The 25,687-nt window shown below is 40.1% G+C and overlaps 1 protein-coding gene and 14 non-coding genes across 15 annotated transcripts; all 15 read left to right on the top strand.

Annotated features, from left to right (window-relative positions):
• The first annotated feature begins 882 nt into the window (after positions 1–882).
• On the top strand, positions 883–955 carry trnat-ugu (transfer RNA threonine (anticodon UGU)). The gene has a single exon. It is a non-coding gene; the product is annotated as a tRNA-Thr (tRNA).
• Positions 956–2,480: 1,525 nt separating this feature from the next.
• trnat-cgu (transfer RNA threonine (anticodon CGU)) lies at positions 2,481–2,553 on the top strand. Its single transcript has one exon. It is a non-coding gene; the product is annotated as a tRNA-Thr (tRNA).
• A 1,235-nt stretch (positions 2,554–3,788) lies between these two features.
• Positions 3,789–3,861, top strand: trnat-ugu (transfer RNA threonine (anticodon UGU)). Its single transcript has one exon. It is a non-coding gene; the product is annotated as a tRNA-Thr (tRNA).
• Positions 3,862–5,399: 1,538 nt separating this feature from the next.
• Positions 5,400–5,472, top strand: trnat-cgu (transfer RNA threonine (anticodon CGU)). Its single transcript has one exon. It is a non-coding gene; the product is annotated as a tRNA-Thr (tRNA).
• A 1,233-nt stretch (positions 5,473–6,705) lies between these two features.
• Positions 6,706–6,778, top strand: trnat-ugu (transfer RNA threonine (anticodon UGU)). Its single transcript has one exon. It is a non-coding gene; the product is annotated as a tRNA-Thr (tRNA).
• Positions 6,779–8,007: 1,229 nt separating this feature from the next.
• trnat-cgu (transfer RNA threonine (anticodon CGU)) lies at positions 8,008–8,080 on the top strand. Its single transcript has one exon. It is a non-coding gene; the product is annotated as a tRNA-Thr (tRNA).
• Positions 8,081–9,315: 1,235 nt separating this feature from the next.
• On the top strand, positions 9,316–9,388 carry trnat-ugu (transfer RNA threonine (anticodon UGU)). The gene has a single exon. It is a non-coding gene; the product is annotated as a tRNA-Thr (tRNA).
• A 1,537-nt stretch (positions 9,389–10,925) lies between these two features.
• Positions 10,926–10,998, top strand: trnat-ugu (transfer RNA threonine (anticodon UGU)). Its single transcript has one exon. It is a non-coding gene; the product is annotated as a tRNA-Thr (tRNA).
• A 1,524-nt stretch (positions 10,999–12,522) lies between these two features.
• trnat-ugu (transfer RNA threonine (anticodon UGU)) lies at positions 12,523–12,595 on the top strand. Its single transcript has one exon. It is a non-coding gene; the product is annotated as a tRNA-Thr (tRNA).
• Positions 12,596–14,219: 1,624 nt separating this feature from the next.
• On the top strand, positions 14,220–14,292 carry trnat-ugu (transfer RNA threonine (anticodon UGU)). Its single transcript has one exon. It is a non-coding gene; the product is annotated as a tRNA-Thr (tRNA).
• A 2,572-nt stretch (positions 14,293–16,864) lies between these two features.
• trnat-ugu (transfer RNA threonine (anticodon UGU)) lies at positions 16,865–16,937 on the top strand. Its single transcript has one exon. It is a non-coding gene; the product is annotated as a tRNA-Thr (tRNA).
• A 2,171-nt stretch (positions 16,938–19,108) lies between these two features.
• Positions 19,109–19,181, top strand: trnat-cgu (transfer RNA threonine (anticodon CGU)). The gene has a single exon. It is a non-coding gene; the product is annotated as a tRNA-Thr (tRNA).
• A 915-nt stretch (positions 19,182–20,096) lies between these two features.
• On the top strand, positions 20,097–20,169 carry trnat-ugu (transfer RNA threonine (anticodon UGU)). The gene has a single exon. It is a non-coding gene; the product is annotated as a tRNA-Thr (tRNA).
• A 930-nt stretch (positions 20,170–21,099) lies between these two features.
• Positions 21,100–21,172, top strand: trnat-ugu (transfer RNA threonine (anticodon UGU)). Its single transcript has one exon. It is a non-coding gene; the product is annotated as a tRNA-Thr (tRNA).
• A 456-nt stretch (positions 21,173–21,628) lies between these two features.
• On the top strand, positions 21,629–24,542 carry LOC108267180 (retinol-binding protein 2). The gene is made up of 4 exons (XM_017471171.3): positions 21,629–21,747; positions 21,883–22,061; positions 22,805–22,906; positions 24,294–24,542. The coding sequence occupies exons 1-4, from the start codon at positions 21,675–21,677 to the stop codon at positions 24,345–24,347; spliced, it is 408 nt and encodes a 135-aa protein (XP_017326660.1). The 5' UTR covers positions 21,629–21,674; the 3' UTR covers positions 24,348–24,542.
• Positions 24,543–25,687: the final 1,145 nt, after the last annotated feature.

The following is a 25,687-nucleotide window of genomic DNA, read 5'->3' as shown; positions in this document are numbered from 1 at the left end:
AGATGCTCAGGAACTTAAAACACTTGCTCGTGAGTCCAGCAAGTCTCAAACCCAAAATTGCTGCTTCTGTGAATCAATGGACGCCCTTTAGTGTGAGTGTCGTCTTATTGATCGCTTGACTGTTTTTTCCACTTCAAGCCTCTGAAGAGCGTGAACTGGTATTCAATTTGTCGTCACTTCCTAAAACCTAGACGTTGCTGCCCCCTACCGTTCTTCTCTTTTTAACACTGCGAATGCTGACTAAATTGTTATTGTTTGCAACACCTTTAAGCTTAAACGAGAAAGTGATCTATTTGATTTGCTCCAGGAAAAAAGTATTGCCTTACTGTAAAATATAACAGTCGTATGTAATCTTTAGCTGTCATAATGACCGAGATGCCATACTGATACATGACAGGGGTTAGATGAAAAACAACTTTGACCCATCACGAAGACCAATGAGCCATCAAAACCTATCCAAATATCCCATTAAATCTTTTTTTTTTTAACAGAAAGCATGTGGCACCATCCAGGGAAAGTTAGTGACTGAGTAAAGAGGGCATTAGTCCCAAAAGCAACCAAAAGGCCAAGGATAATTTAACATGCTGGAGAGATCCACAAGACATGTTGGAGATTCAGCAAACATGGGGGGAAAAAGGTTCTCTGGACTAAAAGAATTGTTTGCCCTTGGTACAAAGTGCTACATTTGAAAGAAATCCAACGCCACTCATTACTTGACAACACCATCCGCACAGTGAAGCCTGATGGTGGTAGTACCATTGACAGTTACCCAGTTCTTAACCTAAAGATTTTATTTACATTGTGTCTGCTAGTCGACTATTTTCAATTAGGACTATATGTCAACTTTTCTCTCCTTCTAATTCCATTGGCTGTATGTCACAAGGCTTCATAGCTCAGTGGATAGAGCCCTGGTCTTGTAAACCAGGGGTCGTGAGTTCAATCCTCACTGAGGCCTTTATGGGATGTCTTCAAACTGCAAAGGAGCTCAAGAGTCCAATGAATCATAAGAAGAGATTTCCCAGTTCTTTGACTAAATGCACACCTGTTAGTGTGGGTGTTGTCTTATTGATCGCTTGACTGTTTTTTCCACTTCAAGCCTCTGAAGAGCATGAACTGGTATTCAATTTGTCGTCACTACCTAAAACCTAGACGTTGCTGCCCCCTACCGTTCTTCTCTTTTTAACACTGCGAATGCTGACTAAATTGTTATTGTTTGCAACACCTTTAAGCTTAAACGAGAAAGTGATCGATTTGATAGTGGTTGTTTTCAAAGTACAAAGATGCTCAGGAACTTAGAAACTTGCTCGTGAGTCCAGCAAGTCTCAAACCCAAAATTGCTGCTTCTGTGAATCAATGGACGCCCTTTAGTGTGAGTGTCGTCTTATTGATCGCTTGACTGTTTTTTCCACTTCAAGCCTCTGAAGAGCGTGAACTGGTATTCAATTTGTCGTCAATACCTAAAAGCTAGACGTTGCTGCCCCCGACCGATCTTCTCTTTTTAACACTGCGAATGCTGACTAAATTGTTATTGTTTGCAACACCTTTAAGCTTAAACGAGAAAGTGATCTATTTGATAGTGGTTGTTTTCAAAGTACAAAGATGCTCAGGAACTTAAAACACTTGCTCGTGAGTCCAGCAAGTCTCAAACCCAAAATTGCTGCTTCTGTGAATCAATGGACGCCCTTTAGTGTGTGTGTCGTCTTATTGATCGCTTGACTGTTTTTTCCACTTCAAGCCTCTGAAGAGCGTGAACTGGTATTCAATTTGTCGTCACTACCTAAAACCTAGACGTTGCTGCCCCCTACCGTTCTTCTCTTTTTAACACTGCGAATGCTGACTAAATTGTTATTGTTTGCAACACCTTTAACCTTAAACGAGAAAGTGATCTATTTGATTTGCTCCAGGAAAAAAGTATTGCCTTACTGTAAAATATAACAGTCGTATGTAATCTTTAGCTGTCATAATGACCGAGATGCCATACTGATACATGACAGGGGTTAGATGAAAAACAACTTTGACCCATCACGAAGACCAATGAGCTATCAAAACCTATCCAAATATCCCATTAAATCTTTTTTTTTTTTAACAGAAAGCATGTGGCACCATCCAGGGAAAGTTAGTGACTGAGTAAAGAGGGCATTAGTCCCAAAAACAACCAAAAGGCCAAGGATAATTTAACATGCTGGAGAGATCCACAAGACATGTTGGAGATTCAGCAAACATGGGGGGAAAAAGGTTCTCTGGACTAAAAGAATTGTTTGGCCTTGCTACAAAGTGCTACACTTGAAAGAAATCCAACGCCACTCATTACTTGACAACACCATCCCCACAGTGAAGCCTGATGGTGGTAGTACCATTGACAGTTACCCAGTTCATAAACTAAAGATTTTATTTACATTGTGTCTGCTAGTCGACTATTTTCAATTACGACTATATGTCAACTTTTCTCTCCTTCTAATTCCATTGGCTGCATGTCACAAGGCTTCATAGCTCAGTGGTTAGAGCACTGGTCTCGTAAACCAGAGGTCGTGAGCTCAATCCTCACTGGAGCCTTTAGTGGTTGTTTTCAAAGTACAAAGATGCTCAGGAACTTAAAACACTTGCTTGTGAGTCCACCAAGTCTCAAACCCAAAATTGCTGCTTCTGTGAATCTATGGATGCCCTTTAGTGTGAGTGTCGTCTTATTGATCGCTTGACTGTTTTTTCCACTTCAAGCCTCTGAAAAGCGTGAACTGGTATTCAATTTGTCGTCACTACCTAAAACCTAGACGTTGCTGCCCCCTACCGTTTTCTCTTTTTAACACTGCGAATGCTGACTAAATTGTTATTGTTTGCAACACCTTTAAGCTTAAACGAGAAAGTGATCTATTTGATAGTGGTTGTTTTCAAAGTACAAAGATGCTCAGGAACTTAAAACACTTGCTCGTGAGTCCAGCAAGTCTCAAACCCAAAATTGCTGCTTCTGTGAATCAATGGACGCCCTTTAGTGTGTGTGTCGTCTTATTGATCGCTTGACTGTTTTTTCCACTTCAAGCCTCTGAAGAGCGTGAACTGGTATTCAATTTGTCGTCACTACCTAAAACCTAGACGTTGCTGCCCCCTACCGTTCTTCTCTTTTTAACACTGCGAATGCTGACTAAATTGTTATTGTTTGCAACACCTTTAAGCTTAAACAAGAAAGTGATCTATTTGATTTGCTCCAGGAAAAAAGTATTGCCTTACTGTAAAATATAACAGTCGTATGTAATCTTTAGCTGTCATAATGACCGAGATGCCATACTGATACATGACAGGGGTTAGATGAAAAACAACTTTGACCCATCACGAAGACCAATGAGCTATCAAAACCTATCCAAATATCCCATTAAATGTTTTTTTTTTAACAGAAAGAATCTGGCACAATCACGACACCATCCAGGGAAAGTTAGTGACTGGGTAAAGAGGTCATTAGTCGCAAAAGCAACCAAAGGGCCAAGGATAATTTAACATGCTGGAGAGATCCACAAGACATGTTGGAGATTCAGCAAACATGGGGGGAAAAAGGTTCTCTGGACTAAAAGAATTGTTTGGCCTTGGTACAAAGTGCTACACTTGAAAGAAATCCAACGCCACTCATTACTTGACAACACCATCCCCACAGTGAAGCCTGATGGTGGTAGTACCATTGACAGTTACCCAGTTCTTAACCTAAAGATTTTATTTACATTGTGTCTGCTAGTCGACTATTTTCAATTACGACTATATGTCAACTTTTCTCTCCTTCTAATTCCATTGGCTGCATCTCACAAGGTTTCATAGCTCAGTGGATAGAGCACTGGTCTTGTAAACCAGGGGTCGTGAGTTCAATCCTTACTGAGGCCTTTATGGGTTGTCTTCAAACTGCAAAGGAGCTCAAGACACTTGCTCAAGAGTCCAATGAATCACAAGAAGAGATTTCCCAGTTCTTTGACTAAATGCACACCCTTTACTGTGGGTGTCGTCTTATTGATCGCTTGACTGTTTTTTCCACTTCAAGCCTCTGAAGAGCATGAACTGGTATTCAATTTGTCGTCACTACCTAAAACCTAGACGTTGCTGCCCCATACCGTTCTTCTCTTTTTAACACTGCGAATGCTGACTAAATTGTTATTGTTTGCAACACCTTTAAGCTTAAACGAGAAAGTGATCTATTTGATAGTGGTTGTTTTCAAAGTACAAAGATACTCAGGAACTTAGAAACTTGCTCGTGAGTCCAGCAAGTCTCAAACCCAAAATTGCTGCTTCTGTGAATCAATGGACGCCCTTTAGTGTGAGTGTCGTCTTATTGATCGCTTGACTGTTTTTTCCACTTCAAGCCTCTGAAGAGCGTGAACTGGTATTCAATTTGTCGTCACTACCTAAAACCTAGACGTTGCTGCCCCCTACCGTTCTTCTCTTTTTAACACTGCGAATGCTGACTAAATTGTTATTGTTTGCAACACCTTTAAGCTTAAACGAGAAAGTGATCTATTTGATAGTGGTTGTTTTCAAAGTACAAAGATGCTCAGGAACTTAAAACACTTGCTCGTGAGTCCAGCAAGTCTCAAACCCAAAATTGCTGCTTCTGTGAATCAATGGACGCCCTTTAGTGTGTGTGTCGTCTTATTGATCGCTTGACTGTTTTTTCCACTTCAAGCCTCTGAAGAGCGTGAACTGGTATTCAATTTGTCGTCACTACCTAAAACCTAGACGTTGCTGCCCCCTACCGTTCTTCTCTTTTTAACACTGCGAATGCTGACTAAATTGTTATTGTTTGCAACACCTTTAACCTTAAACGAGAAAGTGATCTATTTGATTTGCTCCAGGAAAAAAGTATTGCCTTACTGTAAAATATAACAGTCGTATGTAATCTTTAGCTGTCATAATGACCGAGATGCCATACTGATACATGACAGGGGTTAGATGAAAAACAACTTTGACCCATCACGAAGACCAATGAGCTATCAAAACCTATCCAAATATCCCATTAAATCTTTTTTTTTTTTAACAGAAAGCATGTGGCACCATCCAGGGAAAGTTAGTGACTGAGTAAAGAGGGCATTAGTCCCAAAAACAACCAAAAGGCCAAGGATAATTTAACATGCTGGAGAGATCCACAAGACATGTTGGAGATTCAGCAAACATGGGGGGAAAAAGGTTCTCTGGACTAAAAGAATTGTTTGGCCTTGGTACAAAGTGCTACACTTGAAAGAAATCCAACGCCACTCATTACTTGACAACACCATCCCCACAGTGAAGCCTGATGGTGGTAGTACCATTGACAGTTACCCAGTTCTTAACCTAAAGATTTTATTTACATTGTGTCTGCTAGTCGACTATTTTCAATTACGACTATATGTCAACTTTTCTCTCCTTCTAATTCCATTGGCTGTATGTCACAAGGCTTCATAGCTCAGTGGTTAGAGCACTGGTCTCGTAAACCAGAGGTCGTGAGCTCAATCCTCACTGGAGCCTTTAGTGGTTGTTTTCAAAGTACAAAGATGCTCAGGAACTTAAAACACTTGCTTGTGAGTCCACCAAGTCTCAAACCCAAAATTGCTGCTTCTGTGAATCTATGGATGCCCTTTAGTGTGAGTGTCGTCTTATTGATCGCTTGACTGTTTTTTCCACTTCAAGCCTCTGAAAAGCGTGAACTGGTATTCAATTTGTCGTCACTACCTAAAACCTAGACGTTGCTGCCCCCTACCGTTTTCTCTTTTTAACACTGCGAATGCTGACTAAATTGTTATTGTTTGCAACACCTTTAAGCTTAAACGAGAAAGTGATCTATTTGATAGTGGTTGTTTTCAAAGTACAAAGATGCTCAGGAACTTAAAACACTTGCTCGTGAGTCCAGCAAGTCTCAAACCCAAAATTGCTGCTTCTGTGAATCAATGGACGCCCTTTAGTGTGTGTCGTCTTATTGATCGCTTGACTGTTTTTTCCACTTCAAGCCTCTGAAGAGCGTGAACTGGTATTCAATTTGTCGTCACTACCTAAAACCTAGACGTTGCTGCCCCCTACCGTTCTTCTCTTTTTAACACTGCGAATGCTGACTAAATTGTTATTGTTTGCAACACCTTTAAGCTTAAACAAGAAAGTGATCTATTTGATTTGCTCCAGGAAAAAAGTATTGCCTTACTGTAAAATATAACAGTCGTATGTAATCTTTAGCTGTCATAATGACCGAGATGCCATACTGATACATGACAGGGGTTAGATGAAAAACAACTTTGACCCATCACGAAGACCAATGAGCTATCAAAACCTATCCAAATATCCCATTAAATGTTTTTTTTTTAACAGAAAGAATCTGGCACAATCACGACACCATCCAGGGAAAGTTAGTGACTGGGTAAAGAGGTCATTAGTCGCAAAAGCAACCAAAGGGCCAAGGATAATTTAACATGCTGGAGAGATCCACAAGACATGTTGGAGATTCAGCAAACATGGGGGGAAAAAGGTTCTCTGGACTAAAAGAATTGTTTGGCCTTGGTACAAAGTGCTACACTTGAAAGAAATCCAACGCCACTCATTACTTGACAACACCATCCCCACAGTGAAGCCTGATGGTGGTAGTACCATTGACAGTTACCCAGTTCTTAACCTAAAGATTTTATTTACATTGTGTCTGCTAGTCGACTATTTTCAATTACGACTATATGTCAACTTTTCTCTCCTTCTAATTCCATTGGCTGCATCTCACAAGGCTTCATAGCTCAGTGGATAGAGCACTGGTCTTGTAAACCAGGGGTCGTGAGTTCAATCCTTACTGAGGCCTTTATGGGTTGTCTTCAAACTGCAAAGGAGCTCAAGACACTTGCTCAAGAGTCCAATGAATCACAAGAAGAGATTTCCCAGTTCTTTGACTAAATGCACACCCTTTACTGTGGGTGTCGTCTTATTGATCGCTTGACTGTTTTTTCCACTTCAAGCCTCTGAAGAGCATGAACTGGTATTCAATTTGTCGTCACTACCTAAAACCTAGACGTTGCTGCCCCATACCGTTCTTCTCTTTTTAACACTGCGAATGCTGACTAAATTGTTATTGTTTGCAACACCTTTAAGCTTAAACGAGAAAGTGATCTATTTGATAGTGGTTGTTTTCAAAGTACAAAGATGCTCAGGAACTTAAAACACTTGCTCGTGAGTCCAGCAAGTCTCAAACCCAAAATTGCTGCTTCTGTGATTCAATGGACGCCCTTTAGTGTGAGTGTCGTCTTATTGATCGCTTGACTGTTTTTTCCACTTCAAGCCTCTGAAGAGCGTGAACTGGTATTCAATTTGTCGTCACTACCTAAAACCTAGACGTTGCTGCCCCCTACCGTTCTTCTCTTTTTAACACTGCGAATGCTGACTAAATTGTTATTGTTTGCAACACCTTTAAGCTTAAACGAGAAAGTGATCTATTTGATTTGCTCCAGGAAAAAAGTATTGCCTTACTGTAAAATATAACAGTCGTATGTAATCTTTAGCTGTCATAATGACCGAGATGCCATACTGATACATGACAGGGGTTAGATGAAAAACAACTTTGACCCATCACGAAGACCAATGAGCTATCAAAACCTATCCAAATATCCCATTAAATGTTTTTTTTTTTAACAGAAAGAATCTGGCACAATCACGACACCATCCAGGGAAAGTTAGTGACTGGGTAAAGAGGTCATTAGTCGCAAAAGCAACCAAAGGGCCAAGGATAATTTAACATGCTGGAGAGATCCACAAGACATGTTGGAGATTCAGCAAACATGGGGGGAAAAAGGTTCTCTGGACTAAAAGAATTGTTTGGCCTTGGTACAAAGTGCTACACTTGAAAGAAATCCAACGCCACTCATTACTTGACAACACCATCCCCACAGTGAAGCCTGATGGTGGTAGTACCATTGACAGTTACCCAGTTCATAAACTAAAGATTTTATTTACATTGTGTCTGCTAGTCGACTATTTTCAATTACGACTATATGTCAACTTTTCTCTCCTTCTAATTCCATTGGCTGCATGTCACAAGGCTTCATAGCTCAGTGGTTAGAGCACTGGTCTCGTAAACCAGAGGTCGTGAGCTCAATCCTCACTGGAGCCTTTAGTGGTTGTTTTCAAAGTACAAAGATGCTCAGGAACTTAAAACACTTGCTTGTGAGTCCAGCAAGTCTCAAACCCAAAATTGCTGCTTCTGTGAATCTATGGATGCCCTTTAGTGTGAGTGTCGTCTTATTGATCGCTTGACTGTTTTTTCCACTTCAAGCTTCTGAAAAGCGTGAACTGGTATTCAATTTGTCGTCACTACCTAAAACCTAGACGTTGCTGCCCCCTACCGTTTTCTCTTTTTAACACTGCGAATGCTGACTAAATTGTTATTGTTTGCAACACCTTTAAGCTTAAACGAGAAAGTGATCTATTTGATAGTGGTTGTTTTCAAAGTACAAAGATGCTCAGGAACTTAAAACACTTGCTCGTGAGTCCAGCAAGTCTCAAACCCAAAATTGCTGCTTCTGTGAATCAATGGACGCCCTTTAGTGTGTGTGTCGTCTTATTGATCGCTTGACTGTTTTTTCCACTTCAAGCTTCTGAATAGCGTGAACTGGTATTCAATTTGTCGTCACTACCTAAAACCTAGACGTTGCTGCCCCCTACCGTTCTTCTCTTTTTAACACTGCGAATGCTGACTAAATTGTTATTGTTTGCAACACCTTTAAGCTTAAACAAGAAAGTGATCTATTTGATTTGCTCCAGGAAAAAAGTATTGCCTTACTGTAAAATATAACAGTCGTATGTAATCTTTAGCTGTCATAATGACCGAGATGCCATACTGATACATGACAGGGGTTAGATGAAAAACAACTTTGACCCATCACGAAGACCAATGAGCTATCAAAACCTATCCAAATATCCCATTAAATGTTTTTTTTTTAACAGAAAGAATCTGGCACAATCACGACACCATCCAGGGAAAGTTAGTGACTGGGTAAAGAGGTCATTAGTCGCAAAAGCAACCAAAGGGCCAAGGATAATTTAACATGCTGGAGAGATCCACAAGACATGTTGGAGATTCAGCAAACATGGGGGGAAAAAGGTTCTCTGGACTAAAAGAATTGTTTGGCCTTGGTACAAAGTGCTACACTTGAAAGAAATCCAACGCCACTCATTACTTGACAACACCATCCCCACAGTGAAGCCTGATGGTGGTAGTACCATTGACAGTTACCCAGTTCTTAACCTAAAGATTTTATTTACATTGTGTCTGCTAGTCGACTATTTTCAATTACGACTATATGTCAACTTTTCTCTCCTTCTAATTCCATTGGCTGCTTCTCACACGGTTTCATAGCTCAGTGGATAGAGCACTGGTCTTGTAAACCAGGGGTCGTGAGTTCAATCCTTACTGAGGCCTTTATGGGTTGTCTTCAAACTGCAAAGGAGCTCAAGACACTTGCTCAAGTGTCCAATGAATCACAAGAAGAGATTTCCCAGTTCTTTGACTAAATGCACACCCTTTACTGTGGGTGTCGTCTTATTGATCGCTTGACTGTTTTTTCCACTTCAAGCCTCTGAAGAGCATGAACTGGTATTCAATTTGTCGTCACTACCTAAAACCTAGACGTTGCTGCCCCATACCGTTCTTCTCTTTTTAACACTGCGAATGCTGACTAAATTGTTATTGTTTGCAACACCTTTAAGCTTAAACGAGAAAGTGATCTATTTGATAGTGGTTGTTTTCAAAGTACAAAGATACTCAGGAACTTAGAAACTTGCTCGTGAGTCCAGCAAGTCTCAAACCCAAAATTGCTGCTTCTGTGAATCAATGGACGCCCTTTAGTGTGAGTGTCGTCTTATTGATCGCTTGACTGTTTTTTCCACTTCAAGCCTCTGAAGAGCGTGAACTGGTATTCAATTTGTCGTCACTACCTAAAACCTAGACGTTGCTGCCCCCTACCGTTCTTCTCTTTTTAACACTGCGAATGCTGACTAAATTGTTATTGTTTGCAACACCTTTAAGCTTAAACGAGAAAGTGATCTATTTGATAGTGGTTGTTTTCAAAGTACAAAGATGCTCAGGAACTTAAAACACTTGCTCGTGAGTCCAGCAAGTCTCAAACCCAAAATTGCTGCTTCTGTGAATCAATGGACGCCCTTTAGTGTGAGTGTCGTCTTATTGATCGCTTGACTGTTTTTTCCACTTCAAGCCTCTGAAGAGCGTGAACTGGTATTCAATTTGTCGTCACTTCCTAAAACCTAGACGTTGCTGCCCCCTACCGTTCTTCTCTTTTTAACACTGCGAATGCTGACTAAATTGTTATTGTTTGCAACACCTTTAAGCTTAAACGAGAAAGTGATCTATTTGATTTGCTCCAGGAAAAAAGTATTGCCTTACTGTAAAATATAACAGTCGTATGTAATCTTTAGCTGTCATAATGACCGAGATGCCATACTGATACATGACAGGGGTTAGATGAAAAACAACTTTGACCCATCACGAAGACCAATGAGCCATCAAAACCTATCCAAATATCCCATTAAATCTTTTTTTTTTTAACAGAAAGCATGTGGCACCATCCAGGGAAAGTTAGTGACTGAGTAAAGAGGGCATTAGTCCCAAAAGCAACCAAAAGGCCAAGGATAATTTAACATGCTGGAGAGATCCACAAGACATGTTGGAGATTCAGCAAACATGGGGGGAAAAAGGTTCTCTGGACTAAAAGAATTGTTTGCCCTTGGTACAAAGTGCTACATTTGAAAGAAATCCAACGCCACTCATTACTTGACAACACCATCCGCACAGTGAAGCCTGATGGTGGTAGTACCATTGACAGTTACCCAGTTCTTAACCTAAAGATTTTATTTACATTGTGTCTGCTAGTCGACTATTTTCAATTAGGACTATATGTCAACTTTTCTCTCCTTCTAATTCCATTGGCTGTATGTCACAAGGCTTCATAGCTCAGTGGATAGAGCACTGGTCTTGTAAACCAGGGGTCGTGAGTTCAATCCTCACTGAGGCCTTTATGGGATGTCTTCAAACTGCAAAGGAGCTCAAGAGTCCAATGAATCATAAGAAGAGATTTCCCAGTTCTTTGACTAAATGCACACCTGTTAGTGTGGGTGTCGTCTTATTGATCGCTTGACTGTTTTTTCCACTTCAAGCCTCTGAAGAGCATGAACTGGTATTCAATTTGTCGTCACTACCTAAAACCTAGACGTTGCTGCCCCATACCGTTCTTCTCTTTTTAACACTGCGAATGCTGACTAAATTGTTATTGTTTGCAACACCTTTAAGCTTAAACGAGAAAGTGATCGATTTGATAGTGGTTGTTTTCAAAGTACAAAGATGCTCAGGAACTTAGAAACTTGCTCGTGAGTCCAGCAAGTCTCAAACCCAAAATTGCTGCTTCTGTGAATCAATGGACGCCCTTTAGTGTGAGTGTCGTCTTATTGATCGCTTGACTGTTTTTTCCACTTCAAGCCTCTGAAGAGCGTGAACTGGTATTCAATTTGTCGTCAATACCTAAAAGCTAAACGTTGCTGCCCCCGACCGATCTTCTCTTTTTAACACTGCGAATGCTGACTAAATTGTTATTGTTTGCAACACCTTTAAGCTTAAACGAGAAAGTGATCTATTTGATAGTGGTTGTTTTCAAAGTACAAAGATGCTCAGGAACTTAAAACACTTGCTCGTGAGTCCAGCAAGTCTCAAACCCAAAATTGCTGCTTCTGTGAATCAATGGACGCCCTTTAGTGTGTGTGTCGTCTTATTGATCGCTTGACTGTTTTTTCCACTTCAAGCCTCTGAAGAGCGTGAACTGGTATTCAATTTGTCGTCACTACCTAAAACCTAGACGTTGCTGCCCCCTACCGTTCTTCTCTTTTTAACACTGCGAATGCTGACTAAATTGTTATTGTTTGCAACACCTTTAAGCTTAAACGAGAAAGTGATCTATTTGATTTGCTCCAGGAAAAAAGTATTGCCTTACTGTAAAATATAACAGTCGTATGTAATCTTTAGCTGTCATAATGACCGAGATGCCATACTGATACATGACAGGGGTTAGATGAAAAACAACTTTGACCCATCACGAAGACCAATGAGCTATCAAAACCTATCCAAATATCCCATTAAATCTTTTTTTTTTTAACAGAAAGCATGTGGCACCATCCAGGGAAAGTTAGTGACTGAGTAAAGAGGGCATTAGTCCCAAAAACAACCAAAAGGCCAAGGATTATTTAACATGCTGGAGAGATCCACAAGACATGTTGGAGATTCAGCAAACATGGGGGGAAAAAGGTTCTCTGGACTAAAAGAATTGTTTGGCCTTGGTACAAAGTGCTACACTTGAAAGAAATCCAACGCCACTCATTACTTGACAACACCATCCCCACAGTGAAGCCTGATGGTGGTAGTACCATTGACAGTTACCCAGTTCTTAACCTAAAGATTTTATTTACATTGTGTCTGCTAGTCGACTATTTTCAATTACGACTATATGTCAACTTTTCTCTCCTTCTAATTCCATTGGCTGCATCTCACAAGGCTTCATAGCTCAGTGGATAGAGCACTGGTCTTGTAAACCAGGGGTCGTGAGTTCAATCCTTACTGAGGCCTTTATGGGTTGTCTTCAAACTGCAAAGGAGCTCAAGACACTTGCTCAAGAGTCCAATGAATCATAAGAAGAGATTTCCCAGTTCTTTGACTAAATGCACACCCTTTACTGTGGGTGTCGTCTTATTGATCGCTTGACTGTTTTTTCCACTTCAAGCCTCTGAAGAGCATGAACTGGTATTCAATTTGTCGTCACTACCTAAAACCTAGACGTTGCTGCCCCATACCGTTCTTCTCTTTTTAACACTGCGAATGCTGACTAAATTGTTATTGTTTGCAACACCTTTAAGCTTAAACGAGAAAGTGATCTATTTGATAGTGGTTGTTTTCAAAGTACAAAGATACTCAGGAACTTAGAAACTTGCTCGTGAGTCCAGCAAGTCTCAAACCCAAAATTGCTGCTTCTGTTAATCAATGGACGCCCTTTAGTGTGAGTGTCGTCTTATTGATCGCTTGACTGTTTTTTCCACTTCAAGCCTCTGAAGAGCGTGAACTGGTATTCAATTTGTCGTCACTACCTAAAACCTAGACGTTGCTGCCCCCTACCGTTCTTCTCTTTTTAACACTGCGAATGCTGACTAAATTGTTATTGTTTGCAACACCTTTAAGCTTAAACGAGAAAGTGATCTATTTGATAGTGGTTGTTTTCAAAGTACAAAGATGCTCAGGAACTTAAAACACTTGCTCGTGAGTCCAGCAAGTCTCAAACCCAAAATTGCTGCTTCTGTGAATCAATGGACGCCCTTTAGTGTGAGTGTCGTCTTATTGATCGCTTGACTGTTTTTTCCACTTCAAGCCTCTGAAGAGCGTGAACTGGTATTCAATTTGTCGTCACTACCTAAAACCTAGACGTTGCTGCCCCCTACCGTTCTTCTCTTTTTAACACTGCGAATGCTGACTAAATTGTTATTGTTTGCAACACCTTTAAGCTTAAACGAGAAAGTGATCTATTTGATTTGCTCCAGGAAAAAAGTATTGCCTTACTGTAAAATATAACAGTCGTATGTAATCTTTAGCTGTCATAATGACCGAGATGCCATACTGATACATGACAGGGGTTAGATGAAAAACAACTTTGACCCATCACGAAGACCAATGAGCCATCAAAACCTATCCAAATATCCCATTAAATCTTTTTTTTTTTAACAGAAAGAATCTGGCACAATCACGACAACATCCAGGGAAAGTTAGTGACTGGGTAAAGAGGGCATTAGTCGCAAAAGCAACCAAAAGGCCAAGGATAATTTAACATGCTGGAGAGATCCACAAGACATGTTGGAGATTCAGCAAACATGGGGGGAAAAAGGTTCTCTGGACTAAAAGAATTGTTTGGCCTTGGTACAAAGTGCTACATTTGAAAGAAATCCAACGCCACTCATTACTTGACAACACCATCCCCACAGTGAAGCCTGATGGTGGTAGTACCATTGACAGTTACCCAGTTCTTAACCTAAAGATTTTATTTACATTGTGTCATGGTGAAGCCTGATGGTGGTAGTACCATTGACAGTTACCCAGTTCTTAACCTAAAGATTTTATTTACATTGTGTCTGCTAGTCGACTATTTTCAATTAGGACTATATGTCAACTTTTCTCTCCTTCTAATTCCATTGGCTGCATGTCACAAGGCTTCATAGCTCAGTGGATAGAGCACTGGTCTTGTAAACCAGGGGTCGTGAGTTCAATCCTCACTGAGGTCTTTATGGGATGTCTTCAAACTACAAAGGAGCTCAAGAGTCCAATGAATCATAAGAAGAGATTTCCCAGTTCTTTGACTAAATCCACAACCTTTAGTGTGGGTGTCGTCTTATTGATCGCTTGACTGTTTTTTCCACTTCAAGCCTCTGAAGAGCATGAACTCGTATTCAATTTGTCGTCACTACCTAAAAGCTAGACGTTGCTGCCCACTACCGTTCGTCACTTTTTAACACTGCGAATGCTGACTAAATTGTTATTGTTTGCAACACCTTTAAGCTTAAACGAGAAAGTGATCTATTTGATAGTGGTTGTTTTCAAAGTACAAAGATGCTCAGGATCTTAAAACACTTGCTCGTGAGTCCAGCAAGTCTCAAACCCAAAATTGCTGCTTCTGTGAATCAATGGACGCCCTTTAGTGTGTGTGTCGTCTTATTGATCGCTTGACTGTTTTTTCCACTTCAAGCCTCTGAAGAGCGTGAACTGGTATTCAATTTGTCGTCACTACCTAAAAGCTAGACGTTGCTGCCCCCTACCGTTCTTCTCTTTTTAACACTGCGAATGCTGACTAAATTCTTATTGTTTGCAACACCTTTAAGCTTAAACGAGAAAGTGATCTATTTGATAGTGGTTGTTTTCAAAGTACAAAGATGCTCAGGAACTTAAAACACTTGCTCGTGAGTCCAGCAAGTCTCAAACCCAAAATTGCTGCTTCTGTGAATCAATGGACGCCCTTTAGTGTGTGTGTCGTCTTATTGATCGCTTGACTGTTTTTTCCACTTCAAGCCTCTGAAGAGCGTGAACTGGTATTCAATTTGTCGTCACTACCTAAAACCTAGACGTTGCTGCCCCCGACCGATCTTCTCTTTTTAACACTGCGAATGCTGACTAAATTGTTATTGTTTGCAACACCTTTAAGCTTAAACGAGAAAGTGATCTATTTGATAGTGGTTGTTTTCAAAGTACAAAGATGCTCAGGAACTTAAAACACTTGCTCGTGAGTCCAGCAAGTCTCAAACCCAAAATTGCTGCTTCTGTGAATCAATGGACGCCCTTTAGTGTGTGTGTCGTCTTATTGATCGCTTGACTGTTTTTTCCACTTCAAGCCTCTGAAGAGCGTGAACTGGTATTCAATTTGTCGTCACTACCTAAAACCTAGACGTTGCTGCCCCCGACCGATCTTCTCTTTTTAACACTGCGAATGCTGACTAAATTGTTATTGTTTGCAACACCTTTAAGCTTAAACGAGAAAGTGATCTATTTGATAGTGGTTGTTTTCAAAGTACAAAGATGCTCAGGAACTTAAAACACTTGCTCGTGAGTCCAGCAAGTCTCAAACCCAAAATTGCTGCTTCTGTGAATCAATGGACGCCCTTTAGTGTGTGTGTCGTCTTATTGATCGCTTGACTGTTTTTTCCACTTCAAGCCTCTGAAGAGCGTGAACTGGTATTCAATTTGTCGTCACTACCTAAAACCTAGACGTTGCTGCCCCCGACCGATCTTCTCTTTTTAACACTGCGAATGCTGACTAAATTGTTATTGTTTGCAACACCTTTAAGCTTAAACGAGAAAGTGATCTATTTTATAGTGGTTGTTTTCAAAGTACAAAGATGCTCAGGAACTTAAAACACTTGCTCGTGAGTCCAGCAAGTCTCAAACCCAAAATTGCTGCTTCTGTGATTCAATGGACGCCCTTTAGTGTGAGTGTCGTCTTATTGATCGCTTGACTGTTTTTTCCACTTCAAGCCTCTGAAGAGCGTGAACTGGTATTCAATTTGTCGTCACTACCTAAAACCTAGACGTTGCTGCCCCCTACCGTTCTTCTCTTTTTAACACTGCGAATGCTGACTAAATTGTTATTGTTTGCAACACCTTTAAGCTTAAACGAGAAAGTGATCTATTTTATTTGCTCCAGGAAAAAAGTATTGCCTTACTTTAAAATATAACAGTCGTATGTAATCTTTAGCTGTCATAATGACCGAGATGCCATACTGATACATGACAGGGGTTAGATGAAAAACAACTTTGACCCATCACGAAGACCAATGAGCTATCAAAACCTATCCAATTATCCCATTAAATCTTTTTTTTTTTAACAGAAAGAATCTGGCACAATCACGACAACATCCAGGGAAAGTTAGTGACTGGGTAAAGAGGGCATTAGTCGCAAAAGCAACCAAAAGGCCAAGGATAATTTAACATGCTGGAGAGATCCACAAGACATGTTGGAGATTCAGCAAACATGGGGGGAAAAAGGTTCTCTGGACTAAAAGAATTGTTTGGCCTTGGTACAAAGTGCTACACTTGAAAGAAATCCAACGCCACTCATTACTTGACAACACCATCCCCACAGTGAAGCCTGATGGTGGTAGTACCATTGACAGTTACCCAGTTCTTAACCTAAAGATTTTATTTACATTGTGTCATGGTGAAGCCTGATGGTGGTAGTACCATTGACAGTTACCCAGTTCTTAACCTAAAGATTTTATTTACATTGTGTCTGCTAGTCGACTATTTTCAATTAGGACTATATGTCAACTTTTCTCTCCTTCTAATTCCATTGGCTGCATGTCACAAGGCTTCATAGCTCAGTGGATAGAGCACTGGTCTTGTAAACCAGGGGTCGTGAGTTCAATCCTCACTGAGGTCTTTATGGGATGTCTTCAAACTACAAAGGAGCTCAAGAGTCCAATGAATCATAAGAAGAGATTTCCCAGTTCTTTGACTAAATCCACAACCTTTAGTGTGGGTGTCGTCTTATTGATCGCTTGACTGTTTTTTCCACTTCAAGCCTCTGAAGAGCATGAACTCGTATTCAATTTGTCGTCACTACCTAAAAGCTAGACGTTGCTGCCCACTACCGTTCGTCACTTTTTAACACTGCGAATGCTGACTAAATTGTTATTGTTTGCAACACCTTTAAGCTTAAACGAGAAAGTGATCTATTTGATAGTGGTTGTTTTCAAAGTACAAAGATGCTCAGGATCTTAAAACACTTGCTCGTGAGTCCAGCAAGTCTCAAACCCAAAATTGCTGCTTCTGTGAATCAATGGACGCCCTTTAGTGTGTGTGTCGTCTTATTGATCGCTTGACTGTTTTTTCCACTTCAAGCCTCTGAAGAGCGTGAACTGGTATTCAATTTGTCGTCACTACCTAAAAGCTAGACGTTGCTGCCCCCTACCGTTCTTCTCTTTTTAACACTGCGAATGCTGACTAAATTCTTATTGTTTGCAACACCTTTAAGCTTAAACGAGAAAGTGATCTATTTGATAGTGGTTGTTTTCAAAGTACAAAGATGCTCAGGAACTTAAAACACTTGCTCGTGAGTCCAGCAAGTCTCAAACCCAAAATTGCTGCTTCTGTGAATCAATGGACGCCCTTTAGTGTGTGTGTCGTCTTATTGATCGCTTGACTGTTTTTTCCACTTCAAGCCTCTGAAGAGCGTGAACTGGTATTCAATTTGTCGTCACTACCTAAAACCTAGACGTTGCTGCCCCCGACCGATCTTCTCTTTTTAACACTGCGAATGCTGACTAAATTGTTATTGTTTGCAACACCTTTAAGCTTAAACGAGAAAGTGATCTATTTGATAGTGGTTGTTTTCAAAGTACAAAGATGCTCAGGAACTTAAAACACTTGCTCGTGAGTCCAGCAAGTCTCAAACCCAAAATTGCTGCTTCTGTGAATCAATGGACGCCCTTTAGTGTGTGTGTCGTCTTATTGATCGCTTGACTGTTTTTTCCACTTCAAGCCTCTGAAGAGCGTGAACTGGTATTCAATTTGTCGTCACTACCTAAAACCTAGACGTTGCTGCCCCCGACCGATCTTCTCTTTTTAACACTGCGAATGCTGACTAAATTGTTATTGTTTGCAACACCTTTAAGCTTAAACGAGAAAGTGATCTATTTGATAGTGGTTGTTTTCAAAGTACAAAGATGCTCAGGAACTTAAAACACTTGCTCGTGAGTCCAGCAAGTCTCAAACCCAAAATTGCTGCTTCTGTGAATCAATGGACGCCCTTTAGTGTGTGTGTCGTCTTATTGATCGCTTGACTGTTTTTTCCACTTCAAGCCTCTGAAGAGCGTGAACTGGTATTCAATTTGTCGTCACTACCTAAAACCTAGACGTTGCTGCCCCCGACCGATCTTCTCTTTTTAACACTGCGAATGCTGACTAAATTGTTATTGTTTGCAACACCTTTAAGCTTAATTGAGAAAGTGATCTATTTGATTTGCTCCAGGAAAAAAGTATTGCCTTACTGTAAAATATAACAGTCGTATGTAATCTTTAGCTATCATAATGACCGAGATGCCATACTGATACCTGAGAGGGGTTAGATGAAAAACAACTTTGACCCATCACGAAGACCAATGAGCCATTAACACCTATCCAAATATCCCATTAAATCTTTTTTTTTTTTAACAGAAAGAATCTGGCACAATCACGACACCATCCAGGGAAAGTTAGTGACTGAGTAAAGAGGGCATTAGTCCCAAAAGCAACCAAAAGGCCAAGGATAATTTAACATGCTGGAGAGATCCACAAGACATGTTGGAGATTCAGCAAACATGGGGGGAAAAAGGTTCTCTGGACTAAAAGAATTGTTTGGCCTTGGTACAAAGTGCTACATTTGAAAGAAATCCAACGCCACTCATTACTTGACAACACCATCCCCACAGTGAAGCCTGATGGTGGTAGTACCATTGACAGTTACCCAGTTCTTAACCTAAAGATTTTATTTACATTGTGTCTGCTAGTCGACTATTTTCAATTACGACTATATGTCAACTTTTCTCTCCTTCTAGTGGTTCTATGTCGCAAGGCTTCATAGCTCAGTGGTTAGAGCACTGGTCTCGTAAACCAGGGGTCGTGAGCTCAATCCTCACTGGAGCCTTTAGTTGTTGTTTTCAAAGTACAAAGATGCTCAGGAACTTAAAACACTTGCTTGTGAGTCCAGCAAGTCTCAAACCCAAAATTGTTGCTTCTGTGAATCAATGGACGCCCTTTAGTGTGTGTGTCGTCTTATTGATCGCTTGACTGTTTTTTCCACTTCAAGCCTCTGAAGAGCGTGAACTGGTATTCAATTTGTCGTCACTACCTAAAACCTAGACGTTGCTGCCCCCTACCGTTCTTCTCTTTTTAACACTGCGAATGCTGACTAAATTGTCATTGTTTGCAACACCTTTAAGCTTAAACGAGAAAGTGATCTATTTGATTTGCTCCAGGAAAAAAGTATTGCCTTACTGTAAAATATAACAGTCGTATGTAATCTTTAGCTGTCATAATGACCGAGATGCCATACTGATACATGACAGGGGTTAGATGAAAAACAACTTTGACCCATCACGAAGACCAATGAGCCATCAAAACCTATCCAAATATCCCATTAAATCTTTTTTTTTTTAACAGAAAGAATCTGGCACAATCACGACACCATCCAGGGAAAGTTAGTGACTGAGTAAAGAGGGCATTAGTCACAAAAGCAACCAAAAGGCCAAGGATAATTTAACATGCTGGAGAGATCCACAAGACATGTTGGAGATTCAGCAAACATGGGGGGAAAAAGGTTCTCTGGACTAAAAGAATTGTTTCTCCTTGGTACAAAGTGCTACATTTGAAAGAAATCCAACGCCACTCATTACTTGACAACACCATCCCCACAGTGAAGCCTGATGGTGGTAGTACCATTGACAGTTACCCAGTTCTTAAGCTAAAGATTTTATTTACATTGTGTCTGCAAGTCGACTATTTTCAATTACGACTATATGTCAACTTTTCTCTCCTTCTAATTCCATTGGTTGCATGTCATGACTTCATAGCTCAGTGGTTAGAGCACTGGTCTTGTAAACCAGGAGTTGTGAGTTCAATCCTCACTGAGGCCTTTAAGGGATGTCCTCAAACTACAAAGGAGCTAAAGACACTTGCTCAAGAGCCCAATGAATCATAAGAAGAGATTTCCCAGTTCTTTGACTAAATGGACACCCTTTAGTGTGGGTGTTGTCTTATTGATCGCTTGACTGTTTTTTCCACTTCAAGCCTCTGAAGAGCATGAACTGGTATTCAATTTGTCGTCACTACCTAAAACCTAGACATTGCTGCCCCCTACCGTTCTTCTCTTATTAACACTGCGAATGCTGACTAAAGTGTTATTGTTTGCAACACCTTTAAGCTTAAACGAGAAAGTGATCTATTTGATTTGCTCCAGGAAAAAAGTATTGCCTTACTGTAAAATATAACAGTCGTATGTAATCTTTAGCTATCATAATGGCCGAGATGCCATACTGATACATGACAGGGGTTAGATGAAAAACAACTCTGACCCATCACGAAGACCAATGAGCTATCAAAACCTATCCAAATATCCCATTAAATCTTTTTTTTTTTTTAACAGAAAGAATCTGGCACAATCACGACACCATCCAGGGAAAGTTAGTGACTGGGTAAAGAGGGCATTAGTCCCAAAAGCAACCAAAAGGCCAAGGATAATTTAACATGCTGGAGAGATCCACAAGACATGTTGGAGATTCAGCAAACATGGGGGGAAAAAGGTTCTCGAGACTAAAAGAATTGTTTGGCCTTGGTACAAAGTGCTACATTTGAAAGAAATCCAACGCCACTCATTACTTGACAACACCATCCCCACAGTGAAGCCTGATGGTGGTAGTACCATTGACAGTTACCCAGTTCTTAACCTAAAGATTTTATTTACATTGTGTCTGCTAGTCGACTATTTTCAATTACGACTATATGTCAACTTTTCTCTCCTTCTAATTCCATTGGTTTGACTTCCCTACCAGACTCCCTTGTCACAAGGCTTCATAGCTCAGTGGATAGAGTGCTGGTCTTGTAAACCAGGGGTTATGAGTTCAATCTTCACTGAAGCCTTTATGGGATGTCTTCAAACTGCAAAGATCCTCAGGAGCTCAAAACACTTGCTCAAGAGTCCAATGAATCACAAAGACATTTCCCAGTTCTTTGACTAAATGGACATCCTTTAGCATGGATGTTGTTTGATTGATCGCTTCACTGTTTTTTCCACTTCAAGCGTCTGAAGAGCGTGAACTGGTATAAAATTTGTCGTCACTACCTAAAAGCTAGACGTTGCTGCCCTCTACCGTTCTTCTCTTTTTAATTCTGCGAATTCTGACTAAATTGTTATTGTTTGAAACACCTTTAAGCTTAAACAAAAAAGTGATCTATTTGATTTGCTCCAGGAAAAAAGTATTGCCTTGCTGTGAAATATAAGCTTGACTGGGATATGTGCCTCATTTTGGCTTCTCTCCCATTGCTCTTATCTTTAGTACTCTGACCGGTTTACTTGCTTCAGTATAAAGTCCCAGAACAGCATGCTCTCTTTCATTCTTCCCATAGTTCACCAGACACCACCATGCCTGTGGATTTCAGTGGGACGTGGGTTCTGGAGTCAAATGACAACTTTGAGGATTACATGAAAATACTCAGTAAGACCAAATGAGTTGTATGATATTATGCATAATGATTCTTTTCTTGTACACATGGTGGTTGTATATGATTGCAAGATCAACTCGCACCCACTTGTATCATGTTCTTGGTTTTTTGGGGGGGTTTTTTTGCAGACATCGATTTGGTCACACGGAAGGTTGCAGTCCAATTGTCTCAAACCAAGGTTATTATCCAGGATGAAAACAAGCTTACAATAAAGACACTCAGCACCTTCAGGAACTACGAGATAAGCTTAACAATTGGGGAGGAGTTTGACGAGTGTACTAAGGGACTTGACAACAGAAAGCTAAAGGTAGTTATGAATATTTGACCCAGTTTTTTTTTTTTTTTTAATAGACAGACCTTTGCATTAACTCCGATTCCAGCTGTCAGCTTCACATTTTCCATCATCAACTCCATTACTTCAATCATGTTGAGATCAGGCATCTGATAAATGCAGTAGTTTGATGTGTTACTGTATGAGCAAGATAGGTTAGAAATTGCAAAATAATCTGTTTCCATGAACTACGATGACAGTGACATTAACCAATCATATTAACATTAGCCAATCATAGGCATCTGTGAGCTCATGTATGCAGAAGAGGGCAGATAACCTTTTACCTCCAAGTGGGTTACACGGCCCTAGAAAATGTGTAAAGAATTATATGTACATTCTCTCTGCTGCCTTGAAACGCTACTGCCGTGTCTGAAATCACCACATAACATCTGAAATCCCTCCCTCGTAATCACATCTTAGATTGTTTGATTCCTCTTCTACCACAGCCATTTGCAAAGAAATACAAATTAAACAAATGTACTTCATATTTGTTTAGTTAAGATTTGCCCATGAAACAATCAAGTTTTCAAAAAGCTCCCTGACCAGCCTCTCTTTTCTCTCTCTTGAACCCAATAAGACCAGCTTCCATCCCTAAACGCTTTTCAATGTTTTCCAGTTTAATTGGTAATTAAAGCTTGTTATGCGTAAAATGAGCAAAATTAAGATAGCACTGTGATTTAACTGCCTGTGATTTAACTGCCATTTAACTGTGAGAACAGACTTTGGTCAGCTGGGAGGGTGACACGTTGGTGTGCACACAAAAGGGAGAAAAGGCTAACCGTGGATGGAAGCACTGGATAGAGGGAGATAAACTACACATGGTGAGCTTTGAATATATATATATATATTGTATCAGTTACTATCATATTATATGACATACATCCTACATCATCCTACAATCCCCTCTCAAACTATTGGAATTGCAAGGCCAATTAATTTGTTCATGTGCTATACACCAAAGACACTTGGATTTGAGATCAAAAAACAGACATGAGATGAGAGTTCAGGATTTCAGCTTTTATTTCCTGGTATTTACATCTAGATGTGTTAAACAACATATAATATAGAATCGTTAGTATCCGACCACCCAATTTTTAGGTGAGCAAAAATATAGGGACAGATAAGTCTTGAAGTAAATTAAAGTAAATAACACTTAATATTTGGTTGCATATCTGCATCAGGTCTGCGACTAACTGACATCAACAAATTGTTGGTTTCTTCTTTTGTGATGCTTTTTACCGCAGCCTCTTTCGGTTGTTTTTTTGTTTTGTTTTGTTTCGGGAGGTTTCTCCCCTTAGTCTCCTCATCAGGATGTGAAATGTTGCTCAGTTAGGTTAAGGTCTGGTGATTGGCTTGGCCAGTCTAAAACCTTTAATTTTTTCCCCTGATAAAGTCCTTTGTTGAGATGGCAGTGTGTTTTGGATCATTGCCTTACTGCATAATAAAGTTCCTCCTTATTAATATGGATGCATTTCTCTGTAAATTGGCAGACAAAATATTCCTGTAAAATTCTGAATTCATTAATAAAGATTAGTGAGCCTGTTCCAGAAGCAGCCATGCAAGCCCAAGCCATGGCACTACCTCCACCATGTTTCACAGATGATCTTGCATGTTTTGGGCAGATCCTTTCTTTTTCCACAATTTGATCTTTCCATCACTTTGATAGAGGTTAATCTTGGTTCCAGAACTTTTGTGGCTCATCTCTGTAATTATTTGCTGTGTTTTTCTCTCATAATGTTTTTGTCATCAGCTGTTGTTGTTTTCCTTTTGGTGTTTGTTGCTCAGAACACCGGTGGTTTCTTTCCTTTTCAGGACATTCCAAATTGTTGTACTGGCTATTCCTGATGTTTCTGCCATGCCTCTGATTGATTTGTCCTGCTTTTCTCAGCTTCAAAATGGCTTGTGTTTCTCCCATTCCCTGATCTTCATGTTGGTTTTATCCTTTTTAACAACAAATGCAGTCTTCACAGGTGAAACTGAAGGTTAAAACCACGAGTAAATGTTCAGAGCTAATTATTGTTCAGTCACATGTTCCAATAGTTTTGCTCTTCCAGTTTGATACAAAATGTGCAATGTTCTATGTTCTACACTAAAAGCAAATTAATTGGCCTTACCGTTTCAACTGTTTTAGAGGGGACTGTATTTTCATATTGTTTCTGTTGCCAGTGTAACATCGTTCTTCCTGTTTGAACTTTTATTTTGTTGCAGGAGCTGTATTGTGAAGATGTTGTTTGCCGTCAAGTGTTCATCAGAAAGAAATAGTGCCTACATTATGGTCACTAAAAAAATAATAAAGTCTCTATTAGGTGTAATGCCAGTCATCTATTACTGATGGGAGGCGATATTTCAGTTTCAATGCCCAATTGTTTCACATGGTTTGTTCTGACAATTGGTAACAAAATTGTGAACAAAGAACCTTGTTTGCAAGTTAAAATAAATAAATAAATTATAAACTGAGCATGTTTAGTTTCTTTTTTTTAAACTTAATTAGTGTAACTGGAGGGGGGGGGGGCTCACTTACCTTTTTATACCGCTATAAAGTGGATAAACTAACTAACTAGGCTATTTAGTACGGGATGTGCGGTTTGAGAGGCAGATTCATAGCTGCAATTCATGCTTTTGACCACCAGATGTCACTAAACATACTGAAAATTCCCTCATTCATCTTCAGTTTACCCTACTCAGGGTTGTGGTGGAGCCAGAGCCTATCCCAGGAAAACTGGACGTGAAGCAGGAATACACCCTGAATATGGGATGCCAGTGTATCACAGATTACCATTCACACACCTACATGGGAATTTAAATGGTAAATGGTCTGCACTTATATAGCACTTTTATCCAAAGCACTTTACACTGTGTCTCATTCACCCATACACTCACACCAGTGGTAGCAGAGCTGCTATGCAAGGTGCTAACTTGCAGTTCAGTGTCTTGCCTAAGGACATTTCAGCACGTGCAGTCATGTGGCCCAAGAATCAAACCACCAACCCCATGATTAGTGGGCAACCCACTCTACCACCTGGGCCAAAACCACCCTGAATTTAACATAATCAATCTGGAGGAAACCAGGGAACCTGAAGGAAATCCACACAGATAGTAACCCGAGCACAAGGATTCAACTGTGGACTGTGAAGATCTGAGGCAGCTGTTCACCCTTTTTTCCCAGTAGAGCTGGGAATGAAAGCCATTGCTTCCGAAAGCTTTGAATTGTCATTTGAGATGCTTTGTGATAATTGTAGAATAAATCAATCAATCAATAAATCAAAATGAATAAATTGATTAGTTAATTCATTCAAAAAGCCCCCCCCCCCCCCCCCATAAAGCCACTTTCACCTGAATCGTCTAATTTAATTTTCAGTGGGTGATAATTAAGTAATACGTCATATAGTACGTAGACTGATTATATAAATAAATATACAAAAGGCCCCAAATAACCACATTTTTACCTGCATGTGCAATGTAATTTTAAGTGAGTGTTAGTTCAATAGGCTAAAAATCCACAATATGGAAAAAAGTATGTGGACACCTGCGTACTAAACATCCCATTCCAAAACCATGGGCATTAATATTGAGTTGTCCCAACCTCTGTTTACTGTTATTAT

Source organism: Ictalurus punctatus, chromosome 7 (assembly GCF_001660625.3).
Source record: "Ictalurus punctatus breed USDA103 chromosome 7, Coco_2.0, whole genome shotgun sequence".
Taxonomy (NCBI): Eukaryota; Metazoa; Chordata; class Actinopteri; order Siluriformes; family Ictaluridae; genus Ictalurus; species Ictalurus punctatus.
The sequence above is the reverse complement of the archived record's forward strand: the minus strand, read 5'-3'. Positions and strand labels throughout refer to the sequence as shown.

What these genes read in the sequence shown, in the direction of transcription:
- LOC108267180 (XM_017471171.3), top strand. Translation starts at nt 21,675, where the DNA reads ATGCCTGTGGATTTCAGTGGGACGTGGGTTCTGGAGTCAAATGACAAC. An exon ending in GGATTACATGAAAATACTCA is followed by an intron (nt 21,748 to 21,882) that starts GTAAGACCAAAT and finishes GTTTTTTTGCAG; the next exon opens with ACATCGATTTGGTCACACGG. An exon ending in AGGGAGATAAACTACACATG is followed by an intron (nt 22,907 to 24,293) that starts GTGAGCTTTGAA and finishes ATTTTGTTGCAG; the next exon opens with GAGCTGTATTGTGAAGATGT.